The 21,140-nt window shown below is 36.0% G+C and overlaps 1 protein-coding gene across 2 annotated transcripts in view; it reads left to right on the forward strand.

Annotated features, from left to right (window-relative positions):
* The first annotated feature begins 18,910 nt into the window (after nucleotides 1-18,910).
* cnih3 (cornichon family AMPA receptor auxiliary protein 3) overlaps nucleotides 18,911-21,140 on the forward strand; it is a 32,124-nt gene continuing 29,894 nt past the window's right edge. For both annotated transcript variants that reach the window (XM_061271013.1, XM_061271014.1), the window contains exon 1: nucleotides 18,911-19,485. In XM_061271013.1, the coding sequence (XP_061126997.1) occupies nucleotides 19,408-19,485 (78 nt within the window). In that variant the 5' untranslated portion in view covers nucleotides 18,911-19,407. The remainder of the gene's footprint in view (nucleotides 19,486-21,140) is intronic.

Genomic DNA, 21,140 nt, shown 5'->3' on the forward strand with positions numbered 1-21,140 from the left:
TGACTCGAATTGCTCCATCAATTCCGTAGTGAATAGCATAAAATGAAATTGAGTTCAAAGGTGAAATCACCGGTGACCTAAAGTTGACACCCATCCAGTGATTGACACATCTGTTGATAGCATGGTTGTGTAGAGTTTTGCAGAACGTAAGATGTGTGATGAAGTGAAGTCAAAAGGTCTTGTGTCAGAACAAAATTGCAGTTCTTGGTCAATTTTTATTTTATTTTTTTATTTCTCCTCTCTAGTTCATGAGCTCACTCCGAAAAGCATTCTGTGGAAATGAATGTGATGCTAACTTATGTGAGCCGTTGATTAATTACCATAAATCATTGGTGTCAAACTCAAGGCCCGGGGGCCCAGAAACGGTCCGTCACATCATTTTATGTGGCCCGTGAAGACAAATTGTGGTCATGCGTCAATACTAAAATTGCTAATTGTCTTCACTTTTAAAAACTAAAGATATTGCTATCAATTTTTCTTTTTAAAATATTTGAACAGTCTCTGATTTCAAAGCTAGTTATTCATCAGTAGCCGGGACAAAAATGAATTTGACACCCCTGCATTCAAAAGTGTTGTTGGACGAAATATAATTTCATCCCCCTTCCTCCTCTCATCTTCTCTTTAGCATGCAACTTGTGTCACCCTCAACCAACCCTTCCCCGCAATGTCACTTGTCCCCATGTGTCATGACGATAGAGGGTTTTCCACGTCACCATGTTCTCTATCAGCAATTTACAAGGACCAAAGAATACTTTCGATTTTAATTAAGCAAATCAAAATTTGAAATGATAAACCGCTTCGACATGATCTACTTGCCCTACGTCCCTAAGCACCAACACAATTAAAATCGTGAAAAAAAGGATTAATGGATTATTGCAAGACACAAAAATCAGCTTGAGTTTATCTGGAATCCATTTTCACGCCCTTTGTCCAGCACAGAGAAAGTGTGTGTGTGTGTCACCAAGTATCACTGTGTGCTTAGTGCGTCCATCCTTGTTGAATTTTGTGTATAGCTAATACACAAATATTTCTAGAAACGCATGTTAAACTTAATGGAACAAAATTAAACAATCGTAAATAAATAAATAAATAAATAAATAAATAAATAAATAAATAAATAAATAAATAAATAAATAAATAAATAAATAAATAAATTGTTGGTCAAAATGTTTAGATAGTTGATTTACTTTCTGTAGCTCAGATTTTTAAAAATTGCTTTATGACCTCTTAATTTTTCTGAGTCACCAAAATATTGGCATTTTGCAAATGTAGTTTTTTCTTTTTTTTTTTTTAAAGAACAGACCTCTAAATCATCTTCAATCAGCCTTGATTGAATGGATTTGATTTCAAGTACATTAATAACGGAAAAATGGATGCTGTAAACACGCTCTTGGGTTGGGGTAATTCCATTTTTGGCATCTTTCTCTCTTACAAAATGAGTCTTGAGGAGAGTACAAAATGTCCGACCTCTTGGCATGGTCAGTGTTGTGTAACAGGACAATGGAAGATGACCCATCAGACAGAAAAAGACTCAGCAAGGCTCAGGATTGCTGATAAACTATAATGTATTTAATCTGCGTGCTGAGGACAGACCAGCAAAAAGATCCCAGAGCCTTCTCAAAATAGCTAAATCAATATCTATGTAATGAGGAGTAGCCATGCTGAGACATGATGAGGGAAAGAGCGACGACAGTATGAATGACATTTGTCCTTCATATGGCCTTGTCATTATTTTCAAGCTGTCCCTGCATCCTATCCCCTAGTGAGTTATCTCTTCCATTATGTCAGGGCCAGGTTCATATTCATACAAAAGATTTTCCAATATGACAGCATCAAGCTTGCAGCTTCCTGTGTCCTTTGCCTCTGCGATACTCATCTCAAGGTTTGTCCTGTTCATGCACCTTGACCTCAGCGCCAACCACTTAAACTTAAGTGAAACGCATTAAATGTGGTTTTAATTATGTACAGTTTACAGCAACAATTAATTTGTTACTTGTAGTTCAAATGAAGTTCGTAATGTAATTTTTTACAAATCAAGTCAGTTTTTATAATGTACCGTAATTTCTGCACTATAAGGCGCATCGGATTATAAGGTGCACCTTTAATGAATGGCCCATTTTAAAGCTTTGTCCAAGGCGCACCAGATTATAAGGCGCACCTTCAATGAATGGCCCATTTGTATGTGTCTCGTCACCGTGGGATAGAGAAAAACGTAATTTCGGTCTCTTTGTGTGTTGTGACATGTGGAGAGATTGACAATAAAGCTGACTTTGACTTTGACTTTGACTTTGATTTCAAAACTTTGTCCATATATAAGATATATACATTTGGCCCGCGGGCCGGACTTTGGACACGCCTGGTGTAGTGGCTCAATATTGGTCCATATATAAGGCGCACCTGATTATAAGGCGCACTGTCGGCTTTTAAGAAAATCTGATTTTTTTAGGTGCGCCTTATAGTGTGGAAAATACGGTAATATAATGTACATATAGTATATGATATACTATAATATTTACAATAATATTATATTTTTATCATTCGCACTTTCTGCGTTATAGCTACATTTCCAAAAATTCAACCAAGAGTGATGGACCAGCTCCCCAGTCAACTGCAAGGCTCTATTAATACCCATTTACTGCTATTAGAAGTTTGTACATATTGTTTAAAAGAAGCTTGTATGCCTAATTTTTAATGTGCTGTCAGACTTTTTTTTGCCTACATTTGAAGTTGTGTGTATAAAATAATGGTGCATAGTAATGGGCCCATTGTCAATCAAGCAAACTAATATGAATTTCTTTTCATAGTACAAATGAGAGTTTTTCTCGTCTGGTCTCACGTTCTCCTCCATTTGCCTTTTTGGGGATTTTGAGGCCCATTCATATGAGCTAATGGATCTCATTTGCTGTCATTGGAGTTTGAGCAGTGTATTTTTTCCTATTGTGGCTTTTGTGTCTTATTTTTTTCCCCCCTGTTGACCATGTAAAACCCTTCCACTTTTCTCTGGTGGCATGCATGAGCTCATCTGCCCTGCAGTGAAGATTTCAAAAGCATGCTGCTTTCACATGCAAGCACCTGCTGTCAGTTAGAGCTCACATGCCACGTTGACAACATGGATTTGGGTAATGGTCCAGCAACAACAGACACAAACCGTCGAGATCCCACAGGGAGAAAGAGAATGCAGGACTCCTGCAGATGTATAAAAGGGAAACAGAGGATCAAACAGGATCCATCCATCTAAAGTATTTTTTGTGCTACTAGTGCTAATTAGACAGACACACACACAAAAGAAATCTGAAATCTTGGATTATCAAGTGACATAAGACACCCCTCTCATTGGGAATAAAATTTTGATCACCATGGACATGATTGGGTCAACAATCAAGAATAAACCCATAGCCTGCTTTTATCTCATGCTAGCTAGCTAACAGCTGGTCGGAATGATCACCATCATTTTGCACTCTGCCAAACGATTCATTCAAATTATGTCCAAGCAACATAATGATACATCAATCTCTTAATTTTTCCACAACTGTAAAAGTCTGTTTTTTTCTAAATTTCTTCTTGCAATGGGAACGAATGAACGAATGAACAAATGAATACCGTATTTTCCGCACTATAAGGCGCACCTAAAAACCTCCAATTTTCTCAAAAGCCGACAGTGTGCTTTATAATCCGGTGCGCGTTATATATGGACCAATATGGATTCGTGGATGAGGACTAATTTATTAAAGTAAGCTTTACATGTTTATTTCGTGTGTTGTGATATTAACGTTCGAGCAACGTTGAGTTATTGATGTATTGTTCTTGTTTTCACTATTTCAAGTGTTACTATATTGTGAGTGCATTAACGTTTGAGCCACGTTGAGGTATTTATTCTATGCACTTTATAATCCGGTGCGCTTTATATATAGACAAAGTTTTAAAATGGGCCATTTATTGAAGGTGCGCCTTATAATCCGGTGCGCTTTATAGTGCGGAAAATACGGTAAGTGAATATACAAATGAACAGATGAACGAATAAAATAATCTCCATGCACATCTTTTCTCAAATTTATTTTTCACACATTCTTTCTATTCTTTCTTTGTATGTATAGTTAGCGTCTGTATACTTGACCACAAACTTTATGCACATTTAATAACACAAAGGCCTGCTTCTCTCTACTGAAGTGTGAAGTGCAGCAATTTGTTTTTACTAGGGACTGGTGGCTCATGAACAGCTCTGAAGATAGTAGCTAGGCAATGATACATGGACTTTCCCATGTTCACCTTGGACTCTCCTTTTCCGCTCCATAACATTACACCGAGTAATCGCAAAATGGAAAATGCTTTTTCACTGTGTGGGGAAATAGAATGTGGATTTACTGGAGTTTCAAAGTACTAAAATGAAATACTGTATATTCTAAGTGTTGAATTGCATTCCTATAATGGAAGCAGAATTTTTGGGGAGGGACTGCCGTGTTGCAATTGGTTTTATCCTGCTGTCCCAATTTCTGAGCAGAGGACTTGTAGACTGTAGAAGCAAAAAAAAAAAAATCAATGGCGTTGAGGGAAGCAGCATTTTACCCCTGACAAGTACATTCATCAATTATAAAACATTGCTGCACATTGAACAATTGTCGTCGTTGATAATTCTTCAAAGCTGCAAGGCACTCTTTGTAAACTCATTTTCATTCACTGATGTTAAAATGCTCTTCAAACAGGATCGTAAAAGAATTGCTGTGTCTCAAGCTGCATTTTAAATCAGAATATAGATGAGTACCAAACATGTTCGCCAAGGGAAATGTCAATCTGCACGTATTTTTTTTTTTCTGCTGTACTTGCACTTAGTGTTAATCACGGTATCGGCAGAATTGATTGGTTGTGATGACGTTAAGTATGTATTCATGTTTATGGTTGTCATGATTACCCCGGTGCAGAGAGTTCTGCAAAACAATAAACGGTTATTAGTGATCAAGATAAAAAAAAACTGGAGCATCGTTTAAGTGAAAAATAAAATAAGTTAATTTTTCTTGTCAATTGCTTTGACCTTTGCTGCAAATGACAAAAAAAATAATAATAATAAGCAGGGAGTTTCCAAGACCACAGTTTATAGTGACAGCAATTTCATAAAATAAACTCATCAATAAATGGGGATAATTTCATTATGAAAGAACAGGACAGCCACAAAACAAATTGAAGCTCAGTTGACACTGATTATTGTTACTCAATGTTAGATTGTGTGTTATCTTTCTTCAGTCATTCATATTCACCAGCCAGTTGAGCTCATTATACACAGTGAGTGCATTGAGGGGGCATTAGAGGAAGGCAATTTACAAAATGTGTGTGTAGATGTGTGTGTCTTTTGTGACAGTGGCATGCTGGCCATCTTTTCAAAGTTATTTGTTTATTCATGGCGATTTGCAAGTTTCTGTGAGCTTCCATCGCAGTGTCACAGTTAGGGCTCATTTGCATATGTGCATCGCCCACAGAAACATCATATAAAAGAATAAGAGTATAAACGTTTCAAATGTGTTAGCAAGTGACAGTTTCATTTTGGTTTGATGACTTAATGTGAGGCCGTGCTGTGTCAAGGGCAGGCATAATAAACATTGACAAGCTAGTGGCTTCGCAATAACTACTTCAGGTGACAGAATTTTTTTTAACCATTATTAATGTTATCACCTTGTTGTCATTTCAGTCACATGGTAATTACGATTGGTAGTTTATGATTTTTTGTTATTACCGTATTTTCTGTACTATAAGGCGCACCTGACTATAAGGCGCACCTTCAATAAATGGCCCATTTTCAAACTTTGTCCTTATATAAGGCGCACCGGACTATAAGGCGCACCATTAATGCATCGTGTCAGATTTTTAATCTAAATCAAATCATTCTCCATTTTATCTTTTTTATTTCAATTTCAGACGCAACAAATTACTTTATAATCACAAAATAATGATGCATAGTCTTTTTGATTCATGATTCATAGTCTTCAGTGGGCCACTTATGATTGATTTCATGACACAATGCTTCGGGCCAGTTTAAATTTAGGAATTTGGTCCATATATAAAGCGCCCCGGACTATAAGGCGACTTTTGAGAAGATTTGGGGTTTTTAGGTGCGCCTTATAGTCCGGAAAGTACGTTATTCCCAGTGGTACAATACTCTCAATTCAGTTCTTCTTGCTGCGTTTGTGTCTTTTGCCCCATCTTTTATTCCCTCCATCCCGTTTGGTCAGTAGTTTCTCTTTGCTCCAAAGTCACAAGAGCTAAAACCCCAAATAATGACCCACCATCTGTCCTTCTCATTAAAGTGGAACATATGTTAATGCACTCAATATGCAGCTCTCCTGTGTTCCTGCTAAGTCAAGGGCAAAATTGAATTTCTCCAAGAGATTGCATGTCTGAAATGCATTGTATTTTGCTCAATCATTTTTCCGCTTTAATATATTTTTTTCCTCACTACCAACCTCAGCATTAAAGCCTGACACATGAAAGTATCACTATCCACTCTCATGGGACAGAAGCAATCACAGATTAGCTTTCCTCAGGCTGGATTCCACTATATGTTGAAGTGCCCAATTTTGATATAATATCCGTTTACATGTAGATAAATGCCACACAACAAAAATGTCAAAAAAAAAGTAACAATAACAATATTAATGCCTAGATTTATTTCAATAATAAAAATAATGATAATTATTCTTCCCTCTGGATTGATCTCCCCTAAAGTGGAAAAATTATGTCACATTTGAATTGTATGCCATATTTTCTATTTTTATTCCATGCATTCTTTTGCAACAATACATGCAACAACTGTAATCAAATATGCAGTTCATGAAGGCCTAAGCTTCTTAGGAGTGCCCACACTCAATAATGTTTGGAAGCTTTATGTGTGGGTCTGGGTTGATGAACTGATACCGCTTGTACAATGTGTCTGCGTTCCTTTTATTCTCCAAATCCCCCAAAAGACCTTGAGCCAAACAGTTCTTGCAGCTAAGCTTTAAATCTTGGCCCGTCCCTTGATTCAAAAGCAGTGACGCAGTTTTTTTTTTTTTGTCAACTGTTGAATGTGCGTGCAAACACCTCCAATGACATAAAAATTCTAACCAGATTCAAACTCATCCAACTTATTTGTGAAAACAAAAATCATCACAATGTTGAGATTTCTCCTAACTGAGCTATTTTAGAATTGACTGCGCATGCAAGTAATTATTTGTTTTCCTTCAACAAATGACATTCTTGCTCAGAGGTTGTTTAAAAATGAAAAACACATCTGCGGGAGATGACGAAGCAATTAACTCCCAAATAAAAGCCCATCTGTGAACCTTGCTTCTTTCATAAATGTTGCTGTCGAAATTCTATTTTGATATACGTATGACACCCATACATATGTGATCAACTATACAAGTAAGTAATGTGAATAATTACACATTTAAGTCGCACCTGAGTATAAATCAAAACTATGAAAAAAAACCGCGACTTATAGTCAGAAAAATACGGTGTGTGTATATATATATATACGTTCCCTATTTAAGGAACGATCAATTTCCTGGTTAGTTCGCCAGTCAATGACAACAATCAAACTTAAGATGGAAGATGTCCTCACAATTAACATATGTTTTGGAAATGTGATCTTCGCAATGTCTTCACTTTCAAAGGGGATTACCACACACTTACCTTAATGAGTGACGAGGGCAAAGTGGTGACTGATTACACTTTAGGGCTGAACACTTAGGAGAACAAGAGTTATTTCTAAGGACCATTGAGAGAGAGAGAGTGAAGTGAAGCTCAAATGTTTGTGTAGGCAATGTAAACGAGCAGGGCCTTCACATCCAGGCTAAAATCTGCACCTACAGTGAAGCAAGTGTGAATAAATAGTCTACACACCCCTGTCCAAGTACCGGGTTTTTATTATTTTCTATAATTAAATCCTTAGCCAACATCATATTTGTCCATTCAAGAAGTTATTCTTTTTTATTCTGAGTGTTTAAATTCATGTATTGGTATCATCCTCAAGGATGGCAATGGTTTCTAAAACCTATTCTATCCATTTCTACCTTTCTATGCTCTTCTCAAAGACCGGTGAGTTTAAAAATAATAATAATAATGATGATAATAATGATGATGATAATAATCATAATAATAGATCTCGTTCATTTCCAAAGAAACAAAAATCACATTTGGACACGCATGCTTTTTCTGCAAAGCAGAAATGATGCAACATTGATGTCAAATACAGTACATACGCAATAAAGTTAGTAATATATACAATACTTTAACATATAAATTCACTACTGCAAAAAGTACCTCGTTTTGAGAATTGACAGTAACAGACAATCAGTCACAGATGACTGCTACTGTATATTTATTTTATGCCTGCTAACATAAAGGAAGACAGATTTGTTTCTCTATGGAATCAATGGTTGACTCTCCCTCTGCAGTTTCTCCCTCATTTATCTTCTGGACTTTGATTGCAACGTTGTAGCAGCGTGGATAATATGTGAATGTTGGAGCTCAGCAGTTTCAGCCCTCATCCATCTCTGTTGCCGTTATCCTTTTATCTGAGAAAAACTGACTGTATTTAACACTGATGATAGTTTGGGGTTTTGTTTTTCATTGTGGCCTACTAGTTTGCATCTGGGAATCATTATCTAATTTAGTTAATTTTGAAAATTCGAAAGATTGCTAAAATGGTTTCACCCTTGAAATGACCTACATCCTGTAAAACCCATTAAAAATAAACAACTGGGAGGCTCTTTTCATCCCAGACTGCAGAAAAATACCCATTTCTGTGTTTATCGTGCTTTTTGTACATTTTACTTGAACTGGAATGGTACTTGGTCAAAATTATGGGAATTATGAACTGATCAAAACAGCCCAAAACAACCCACTAGAACAAATACAATTTATTAAGGCTATGTCCTCACAGAAACTAAGCCGGATTACTTTCTAAAACTATTTTCAGGCTTTGAAATATTGTATCGGTGTAGACGGACGGACTTCCCAAACAGTAAATAACTTGAGCAGATACATATATACTGTATTTTGACATATTATTCCCCCCCCCCTCAATTGTAATAACTGCTAATTGTTGGAGCTGTCACAAATTATTACATTACAATTATTATTACAAATTAAGATGAAGAATGCAAGCATTAGTTACAAAACAACTTTTAATGCCACTACAGTGTTTTATTAGATTGCCGTCAATCATGTTCAGTTTCTCAAGTGATGCCTCTTCACTATTCTTAGTACAGTTGAGTGGAGAAGGAAATCTCCAGGGAGGACTTTTGACCTTTTGGTAATGACCTTTTAAAGATTATTGTAATTGCTTGTGAGCAGATTATTAAAGCAGATTATGACATTAACGTGTGGTACAGGCCTCAAATGTTGATGTGAAATTTTAGTTGAACTTGTTAGAATATTCTCAGTATGTAATAAACAGCGGGAGAGCTGCTTCTTCTGTCATTTTTTTTTCTTTCGTTCATTTAATGTCATTTTGTGTGCTGGTAGTCCTTTGGATTATTAAAAGATGCGAGTTCACTATGCGGCAACCTAGTTTGATGTTATTTCAACTGAACAAACCAAAATAAACTAGAGCTCTGTTTTTGCATTTCTTGAAAGTACATTCATCCAAACTAAGAAAAGAATCTGCTTTTAAACCTCTGGTTCTATCATTAATCTTTAAACATGAAAATAAATAGATAAAAGTGTCTGATTTAAAAATGAATAAATAAAGGGGAATGTTTTGCTAGATAACGCCCAAAGGAGCGAAAAATGGTAAAGAAAATGAAGGAAAAAAAACAAAATTTCTAAAAACAAAATCTGATTGTTATTGGGGGAAAAATACATTTCAGGATTCTGGGTTAGTCCTGTCAGGTTCAAGATAAATTATGGAGACATTTATATGTACTGGGACTGTGCTGAATTATTTATTTTTACCATGCTTTAACTGGGCTTCCATTTAGCTCTGAGTGCTAAGCCAGTACTGTAAATCTGAGACTGCAGATTTGAATCAGTTGGGAATTACTTTGAGATAACATATCCATTCGCAGTTTGAATTATTATGTTTTGATGGTTTGATTACAATGATGAAGAAAAAAAAAAAGTGCGGACCACTTGGAATCATTCCTCAGTCATCAAAACATCTTTATTGTTTGATTCATACAATCTGGAAACTTTGTATCAATTAACAGCGGTGACAAATTGATACGAGTCATCGTTAGCATGTTTAGCATTCACAGATGGTTGCAAATTTCTTTGCACAACAGATGCGGCTTGGAAAGAACATTGTTCTCCTCAAGGGTCATTTATTTTTAAATTCCAGCTATTTCACTCTCCTCTTTCAGAAGTAGCACAGGGAGAGACTGTTACGAAAAAAAAAAAAAAGCGAGGGCGGTAGCTGGCAGCTGGAGGCGGCCATCTTGGACTTGGTTAAAAGCATAATCCTGGTCACGCTGCATCAGCAGTAAAATAAACATAAGAGAGTGAGGGAATGCCTGAACTGGGAAACCCCTTTGCACCGAGAGCGTGCTTTCTGCAGATATGGTTGAGGCGTGGGTAGGAGATGCAAGAGAATAAAATATTCTGTATTAGCCGCTTAGATTCTGATGTTTGGAACTGAAAACAGGAGAGAAATAACTGAGCGGATGAGATCTTTTTGAAGGAAGAGGTTGAAATATCTAATATATATTATTTGCACTCTTTTCAAATGATCCAATCAACAACAAATATAAATTCATTGAATCATGTATTTTTATTTGCTTGACTAGGCCTAAATTTCGGGGATAAAACAACAATTCGAATCAGATAACATTTAATGAATTTACAGTTCCAGAGAACGAAAACATGCACGCAATTAGATGTGGATGTAGATAAGAACGCAAACATAATAGGAAGGAATTTCAATTAAAGACAACAAACCGAAAAGCCGGCACACCGGATAACAATGCATACTGTTGATTTTTGAGGAAATTAAAAGGAATTCAAGTGTTCCTAATAGTCAATACTATATACCGAAAATAGTAGTAGAAGGAAAAAAAAAAACATAATTTCACATTCCTTCAGAGTTTTCCTATTTTAATTACAGAACTCTGCCCTGGAACTGCTTGTATTTCATCTATAACAGGAGTGTCAAATTATTTTTTGTCGCGGGCCACATCATAGTCATAGTTTGTTTCAAAGGGTCCTTAAAATTGTCAACCCAAATAAATGTATGAAAGTCTCATATTGTATATATAGTATAGGCTACACAACAAACTGATGAACTAGTTTTCAAAACAGAGACTAATAAAAAGTGTTCACATATTTCCAAATGAAATATTGAAATCAAATCAAATGTTTAAAAACTATTAAAAAAAAATTAATGGTAATCAAAATTGCTAACAATATCTCTATTTTTTTTAAAACAATTTGAAATGAATTAGATGCACAATTTGTCTTCAGCGGCCACCTAAAATGATGTGGTGGGCCGTATCTAGCCCCCGAGCCTTGACTTTGACACCTGTGATCTAAAAGGTGTCAATGCAAACCGTGATAAATCAACAATTCTTTTTTACAATCATCCAATCTTATACAATTCTCTGTTGTGTGACCAGCGTAATAATACATCACGTTTCTGGACTGAGGAGTTGTCTGGTCTGGCTGCACAGGAATTAAGAGCATGTTTTAAAACAGACAGTTGAGCTGTAGAAACAATACTGCTAATGAGTAGTTTCGCAGAGAAAACTGCCTGTGGCCACCGTGCCTAGAATCGCTAATGAGCTTGCTGTTTACTCTGCAGTGTCTTCAGAGAGGAACAGTTTAACAGCATGCCGTTGATGTACCGGAGGATTTGATTTCGGACGCAGCTTTTTGCCACGCTTGCTTTGTTCCGTACATTATATCATTGTAAATAGCTCGCGTAAGACAATGAAGTTAAAAAATAGTCTGATGCGAATGTAGCAAACAAGCACGGCAGGTTGAAGAGATTGACAAAGCCTTGAAACATGTCAAAGTCACCAAAGGAAATATTGTGACAAGGAGACCGTGATCGTTCGTTTTTTTCTCTCGTTCTATTTCAGGGATTCGAGGCACGTCTTTTGTGATCCATTTTTATCCTTATAACTCTTTTATCTACGCATAGCTATTTTTACTTCACCTCAGCATGCAGACTTGCAAGCTGATGCAAAGATAGTCTTGACAGTAAGATAAGATAATAATGAAAGGATTTTCTTTTTTTTTTTTTTTAAACAGAGCCTCAATCATTTTTACTTCCACTGGTTACTCAACATTTGAGATATGTCTGATTAACAATTACCAAGCAGCAAGGTTGTTAAATATTTGAGTATTACAACCTGACCTCTGATCACTCTGCTGCATAAATTGACCACAAAAAGAGAAGAAAGCCTTTTTACATGAACATTTCACTCGCATTCTGTTGTGCTATTTAAGTACTGTGTTTTCCGCACTATAAGGCGCACTGAATTATCAGGCGCACCTTCAATGAATGGCCCATTTTAAAACTTTGTCCACATATAAGACGCACCGGACTATAAAGCGCACCATTAATGCAATGTCAGATTTTTAATCAAATCATTCTTCATTTTATAGAATAAATAACTCAACGTTGCTCAAACGTTAATGCAATCACAATATAGAAACACTTGAAATAGTGAAAACAATAACAATATATCAATAACTCAACGTTGCTCAAAGGTTAATATCACACAACACACAAAATAAACACGTAAGGCTTACTTTAATAAACTAGTCCTCATCCACGAATCCATATTGGTCCATATATAAGGCGCATCGGATTATAAGACGCACTGTCGGCTTTTGAGAAAATTGGAGGTTTTTAGGTAGCCTTATAATGCGGAAAATACGGTCGGTCAGTACACTGAAGTGTATTGTGGCTAAAATAAATATTGGACGAAAACAAGGTAAAATGGTAAAACAAACACATATGAATGAAAGATAGGCCACAGAATTTTTTAACAAAGTCACGACTATAAGTGCATGCATGGCTTGGCACCAAGTCTTTTATGATTGAGGCCAACCTTGTACCTCGAGGTGCCTTTTACACAAATTACAAATCAATATATACAGTACAGTATATTAAACATACGCCTTACTAAAATTCCCTTGCTGGCTCATCACAATGTCTATTTCAGTAAGGAAAGCAATGAGGGTAATAGAAATCAAAACAATGCACGATCATTAGAATTATGAGATTAGTTGGTCTTCCTGAGAAATTGAATTTCTCATTAATATTCGGTAATAATGGACACCAACTGATGGATGTAGAAAGGATAAAGGTAAACCAAAATCAGTAGTCAAAAAAAGAAGTGGACAATGAAATCAAACTATTAATGTTTGGTTTCTGCTTTTAAAGGGAAGTAGCTTGAGAGTTCAAATAGTTTTATAATGAGGCTTTTGTACCCACACATGTAGGTGCTGTGTTTATGTACACATAAAAAGTATGTGCAGTCAGCAGAGTGGGTGGGACGTCTTGTAAAAACTTCACGTTGAATAATTGATCATGTACAATGTACAATGTGAGAAGAAGGTGGGAGAGCCTGAAACAGCAAAAAAAAAAAGAGATGTGCATTGAGAGAAAACGGAAAAAATATTCTAAACCTAGATTTGGGAAAAAAAAAGTTTGACCTCACTTTTATTTATTTATTTACTTTTATTTAATTAAGTCAATCTAAATCCAAAGTGAATAAATCATAAATAAAATAAACTACACATTTCTCCATTTAAAGAAAAAAAATTAAATATTAAATGTATTTATTTATTTATTTATTTATTTATTTATTTAAGTCAATCTAAATTCAACATTAATAAATCATCAATAAAATAAATAATCTTTAAACTACGCGTTTCTCCACTTAAATAATTTACCAAACATTGAAAAAAAAAAATATGTAAATATTAAATGGCATCCCTGCATGAATGTTTACAATTGACTGAAATTGACAAGACATTCACTTTCATTTCTCTAAAACGCCATGTTGTTTGTGCCCGATAAAAGTCACTTAGGGCTACACTCACCTGTTAGGTGTAACATAAAACAAATCAGACCATAAATACAGTACAGGATGACGCTAAGCAAAGAGCCTCTGCAGCTAACTAATGGCCTTCTGTTAGGGGATTATCCAAGATCTTTCCCTTGAGAGGGAAACAGCAAGGCACCATCTATCATTACTCTGAGGAAGCAGGGCTGCAAATCTAAAGAAAAATAAACATCACTTAAAAGTAGCACATGTGACGCACACATTTTTATTATCCTTATTCTCAGAAGCTGATGTAACGCAGGAGAAGCACACAATTCTTTCTGCAAAAACACTACCACCATAAATGCACTTAGAATTTTTTTATTGTGGTCAAATGATTGCTTTTTTTTTAATGGCAATATGTCTGATAGGTCTCAATATTCTTGTTGGAGAATATTTTAATCAACATTATTAAAAGTGTATTTCTGGGATTGTTTTATTTAATAAGTGAAATGCAATGCAGACAATAACTGTGAACACACGCACACACTAGTCCACTCGTGTGCCATTTTTCAAAATTATCGACCCATGTGCCAGAGCCATTCTTGAGCCATGGGCCTGGACAAACATGCAGACAAGGGAACGTGCATAGCAATTTACTGCTTCATTGTGATGGGTAAATGCATTAGGAAACCAATATGGAAGGCTGAGCAATTTTCATTGAGTGCACTTGAAATTATAGCTTTGACATTGATAAATTTAAATGTATTTAGTAACGCGAGACAAAGATTGATTGGATTCCTTTCGTTAGCCTCACAGAATGTGTACATGCGAGAAGGCAGAACTGCCAACATTTAATGCCCTCACAAGGGCGGGGAAAATGTTAGGTGTTGATATATGATGCTTAATAATTAATTGCATGAAATTCTAGCACAAAATCATCCTTAACATCCTAAATTAAACACTTTTCTAATACGTAGTTTTGCAAATTGTTAACAATGGAAAAAATAGCCACATTTTGTCCTTTACAAAAAGCATTAGTTATTGTCATGTGGGTATTCATTTTTCGCAAGATGCAGCTCGGTTTTACGTGCTTCGATTCTACGTGACTTTGTCTAATGCGGGTTTTTTTTTGTCATAAATACATTTCCAAGTAGTATTTTAAATGAACGTTATAAAGGCCATACAAAGCTAAATGCGCATATTTCAACCATGTTGCTTTTATTTATTTATTTATTTATTTATTGCTCTTATTTATTTATTTATTTATTGCTCTTATTTATTTATTTATTTATTGCTCTTATTTATTGCTCTTATTTATTCATTGTATGTGCCTTCTTGTTTTTACCTTTTTACATATATATAATAATAAAAATAACTGGGATTTATATAGCGCTTTTCTAGGTACCCAAAGTCGCTTAAATATATATATGATATATAAATGTCTTGTCACCGTGGGATAGTAGGAAACGCAATTTCGATCTCTTTGTGTGGCTTGACATGTGAAGAAATTGACAATAAAGCAGACTTTGACTTTGATAAACCTTAGTCCATTTAATTCCTGTGACTAATTTAAGGGTGTTTGATAAGAAGTAGTCGGTATAGGAAAGCTGCAACTCCTTAGCTGCCTAAGAACATGCCTTTCCAAAAAAAAACCAAGACTTTCTATATAACACGCTTCAATCAAGCTTTTGCTGTACCTCGATTGAGGTTTGTATGAATGCAGTCAAGAACGTTTTTCAGTCCCGATAGCTGACTACACCTTTTTTTCGTATTTACAATACACAGGGTGTGAAAGAGGGATCACTCATGCGCCACTTTGCTTTACGCACCAGTGAAGCTGAGGTCCCAGGACGACTGATGTCACACAATTTCTTGTCTATTTCAGTCCCTAAAGGTACCCTTGTCATTCACCTTACATTTACCTTTTTTTTTAATTGCTTGTATGTGTGTTCATGCATACTTCTCTGTGTGTAATTGTGTGTTGTTCCTTGACTAATCTGTCTTCATTAGCGGAATGGACCTTGAGTGTCTAACGTCCTTTCTGCCCTTTAGATCAGTAATGAGAATAAACACCCCTGATACACAAAATAATCCATGTCAAAATAGAAATACACTTGCGGGCCTCATTTTCAATGAGTTAAAAATAGCAGCAAGCTAATGGGACAAGTTAGCGTGCGATGAGGGAGGGTGTGTAATTAACAATGGAAAAGTGAAGACAAAAAAAACAGTTTTTCTGCTTGGTCAAACTTTTTGCTGCAAATTAGCTCCCATAAATGAACCAAATTCCCTGCTGTGCCTTTAGGAAGACAGGATTTATTGTTTCCACTGGATACTGATACACATTTAAGTCAAGGCCATCTCTTGGAGGGACTATTAAATCGCAAGCCCTCCTCAGGCTCAAAATGCCACCGTGACTAGTCTCTAAATGTAAGAATAAAAAAAGCAACAATGCTTCAATTTTATGGTGGAGTGGGATACTGCTACTTTGCAGAAAAGATTTCTCAGCAGTTCACAATTGTCGCTCTTCCAGGAACCTAATTGAGGTCTCTGTTGTCTGTCACTTAGCGTACAACAGTGCTACAGGAAGTACACACAAATTAGGTGCATTTGTACAACCATATATTTTATGGTAATGAAATACAGCAAAAGCTCGGAAGGATATCGTAGCTCTAATTTGGTAAATCATTAATTCAGGTCATTTTGTGCAAATGTGGTCAGCAAACTAACGTAATTTCCTTTAAAGTCAGAATTCTGGGAAAAATAAGTAAAAATCCTGTCACCAACCCCCCCCCCCCCCTTTTGTTTTTCTTCACTGGCCTTATTCCTCTTCCGTAGTGATAAATACTATCAGCGTAATTAATTATTATTATTTTTTTTAATCCTTAATTAGTGATTGAACTCGCTATTGGGAATAACTCATTTGAGAACTGAAGTGTACAACTTATTTAAGCAAGAAATGGCGCTATCTAGTGGCAAAAGAGAAACACACAACACACAGTAGCCACTCATGGAGCTCATAACTCCTCCTACACCAAACTTACCTCAAAGTCTTTATGGCATGTTCCAAAATGTTCCTAGGATATGTGTTTGCAGTAAAAAATAATTAAAAGTTGTGTCAGGCAGGCAGTTGTCATCAGTTGAAACCGTCAAGAATTCTGACACGATGCAGAAAATAGTGTTTATTTTATTGCACATATGGAACAAAAAAAAACTTGACATTGAAGGTAATGATTTGCAAATCTCTTCCAACATACACTACAAAGACAAAATATTGGATGTTAGAACTGTGGCTGTGTTCACACCCACAACGCAGCAAAAAGCCTTTTTTTTAACCGCATCAAAATGCTGCATGTGGGGAAAAAAAATGTGTCCAGCCCATCTCAATTCAGCTTTTGCTTTTATCTTACTGTCCCATATTATTATCCTTGAAGACTCCTGTCAGTATCAATCCACTAATAAATCCACGTCTCTTCTCCAATATGAGAGTATATGCAAAACTGTGTTTAAGAGGATTTTAGCTGCTGTGGAATTAAAAGCAGCATTCTTAATTTAACATCACAGGAAAGCTTGAGTGACAGGCTTAGGACAAAGAGGCTTTGAATTAAGGAAAATGTTTGTCTCTTTTTTTAGTCCAAAGCAAAGAAAGATGTGTTTATATAACATGTTCTGTCCAAGTAATTAAATTCTATATATTAATTGTGGTTAATCAAGTTTATTGTTGTTTGACATTTCAAACATTAATTATGACTGGACTTTGCTCATGTCCTTTATGTGTGTAGATAGAACACTAAGCTATACCTCCAGGTCGCCATGGAGATGATGGCTGAGACAGTCGAGCTGGAGCATACCTGGAAGTTGCTCAGATTTTTTCCACATTTTCATACGTTATTGTTAGCGTAGCCTTTGGTCAACATTTGGTCCTTCTACTTTTATGTTTTGTCTGTCACAACATTATTACCTGATAGCGGTGGTGGGAAGTCACTATTGCAAATACTTTATGGTACTTTTCAGGTATCTGTACTTTTTGCTTTTGCTCTTTACATTTGAAAATGTACTGTAAATCTGTACTTCCTATTCCTTTCTCGTAATATTCTGATTCATTTACTCAACCTTGCTGAATGACAACAGATACAGGAAATAAAACAATGTGCATGAGCATGATTCTCAAACATGGGTTCATAATAACATGTGATTAATAAAATGCATAGTTGGAATACCTAAATAAATATAATCACAGAGAACTACGCTAGTATTAGCACTGGAAACATGACGTTCATCATGGCTATGTTGGTAGAATGAAAATTGTAATGGAGTTATTTGTTTGTTTCCATAGACTGCATGGTAGTGCTGTGTGTATTTAGTAAAAAAGTAAGCAGAATGGATAGATAGCGTTTCAAATTTAAAAAGTGATTTTGTATGTGAATAAACTGAGAAAAAGTTTAACTCGTGTGTCAAAGCATCATCCATGGGAACCACATGGAAAAGCCATGTTATACACAATAATAACCCGTAGAGGACGCCAGTCACCAAGACAAATATTTTGTACCTACGGTAGCTTGATCGTGTTTTCATTTATAGCAGTATTTTAGTTAATGTGCCATTTTTATCATCAAAATGACATAATGTGCACCTGATTAATCCCCTACTTTCTTGCAATGTGTGATTATCTTACCTAAACATTGATCATCATCGACGGCCGTGTCTAATAATAATAATAATAATAGTGATGATAATGATAATATTGCTAATAATGATACATATTATTATTACGATAATATAAGAATGATCATCATCATTATTATGGGAAATTGTCACATGCAAATGTAAAATAGAAATGCATCCAAAAGCTTATTGCAATATACCAAAAATAAAATAAAATTTAAAAATAACATGGTGGAATTCAATGCATTTGCACTGCGCGTGCACAAGACACACGTGCACACGCCCTGGGTGTTGCTCGCATCAATCCACCTGTTCGCGCGTTTGTATATGATGTGCTCCCTTCTCTCCTCTCAAACGAATGGAGCAACCACCAGTTCGCCTCCTCTGGGTGGTTTTGCACGTCGGCATTTTATTTTGATTGCTTTTTCCACAAACAATGTTTTTCTGAAGACACCAGCCTTGCAGTCAAGACGGCGAACGCAGCGGCTTCTCGTTGCGTGGACTGATTTCGAACCAGTTTGGAATTCTGACTCACAACACCACTGCGTGAAAGACGCAGTGGACGCGCCACTGTGAGGCTTTTCTTTTCTTTTTCCATTTTTATTTCTTTTTCTGCCTTTTATTCCTTGACATGGGCGAAGTCGTGGTACCGGTGCCACCTCGCCTTCTCGTGGCAGTGTGACAACTTTATTGTTCATCATTGCCCTCTTTTTTTTTTTTTTCTCCTCTTAATGGGATCGCGCTTTTTCCGGGGAATTACCCGTCGTTTCCTTCCCCAATTATGTTCACTTTTGCTGCCTTCTGCTATATGCTGTCTCTGGTTCTCTGCGTGTCCCTCATCTTCTTCGCAATATGGCATGTAAGTACTTAATTTATTTTTCCAGTCATCTGTGATATAATTTGAGAAACATTTATCCTAATTTTTGTCTGAATGAATGGTGCACACCTGTATCTGATCTCATTGTCGCATAAATATCACAATTGAGCTTCTAATTTTGCTTTCTTAACACGATCGCAATCCGGTTTAACGCAACCTACAACACGGTGTAATATCCCTTATCAATAAATCAGTAATCTTCCCTGATCTTTTTGGGAGTCCTGCAGCTTTCCCAGTACACGGACACGCACGTACACACGTAATCAGATCCATCCTCAGATGTTCTAGTCGACCATGCAGTGCAGAAAAATTTGAAAAATATGACAGGTGGCCTACACCTTTATAGCTAAATATGCATGGATCAGAATTCTAAACAACAAATAGAAATGATGCATTTGGAATGGCTGCATAAAGTATGAATAGACTTCAATGTATGGATATGTTTATTGAAAAATAGTATTTTGATCTCCATATTCTTAATATATGCTAATAGTATAATTGTCATGTCCAACCCTAAGTAGAAAGTGATTCACTTTTATTTGTAATATTTTATTTATTACCTATCTAGACTAGCTAAGATGATTTCGGTTTTGATGGGACTTTTAGGACAATGCAGCTTTGCGGAACATTAAGAATGCAAAATTCATAGAATTTTAATTATGATCTCAATTATCGGTGCCATGATTAAGTTAACCTGGTACGGAGCAAAAGTTTTATTCAAAATGTGGGCTATGCTCTGGGGCGTGGTGGCCACGGGGAACATTGGGAAAATTTGGGGATTTTCACAAATGGCTGGTCTGTATTGAGGCACAATTGATGATTATCTTTCCCAGCGTCATGTCTAACGTCAGCGATTGCATTTTGGCGCCAGATGACCAACTCAGTTGTCCAAAGATCAGGTAACGACCAATTATGGCCTGTTTTCTGGGTTTGGTCATGTGACATTGGTAAACTGAGCCATGACTGGTTGTTACTGGAGCCCCGATCACATGATGTCGTTTTCAATCAACAGCAAATCGCTAAATGCCTTTTTAAAGGTATTAATTGTACATGAAAAATAATCAAGTTCTGAAATTCAGTCAGCGATATTTATATCATTTGTTTGATGTAGTTATATTTATCGGCGTGTATGGCCGACATGCACGTAATCCACTATTGATTTTGCAGTTTTAATCCATTTTTTAATCAAAAGTCATTATTATGGTTTGTTATTTTTTTTAATTAAATGTTATCAGATGATTTCCATTCTAATCGGTAAAATCCTATTTTCTTGCTGTTTTATAAATAAGTGACGGAAAGCAAATGTATATATTATTTTATTGAAACCTACATGTATTTGAAAGATACAAGACATTGTGAAGCTGCTGTGTTGTTTTCTGCTTAAGGCAGCAGAAAGAGTGGTGACGCCTTCTCCACAGATTCCTGACATATAGACACACAGCATAATAAGATCAGGCTGCACACTGAGAGGAAACATAATTAGGTAGAGCTTGTGCATTGGGAATATGATGCTGTGGAAGCATGCTGCAGAGCCAAGCTTTGCACATTTAAACTAGACACCTGCCGAAAGCTGGGAATGTTGGCTCACTTACTCACTCCTCCTACCAACTGTTTTTTTTTTGTGTACTTTTAACTCC

This window comes from Syngnathus typhle, linkage group LG22, assembly GCF_033458585.1.
Source record: "Syngnathus typhle isolate RoL2023-S1 ecotype Sweden linkage group LG22, RoL_Styp_1.0, whole genome shotgun sequence".
Taxonomy (NCBI): domain Eukaryota; kingdom Metazoa; phylum Chordata; class Actinopteri; order Syngnathiformes; family Syngnathidae; genus Syngnathus; species Syngnathus typhle.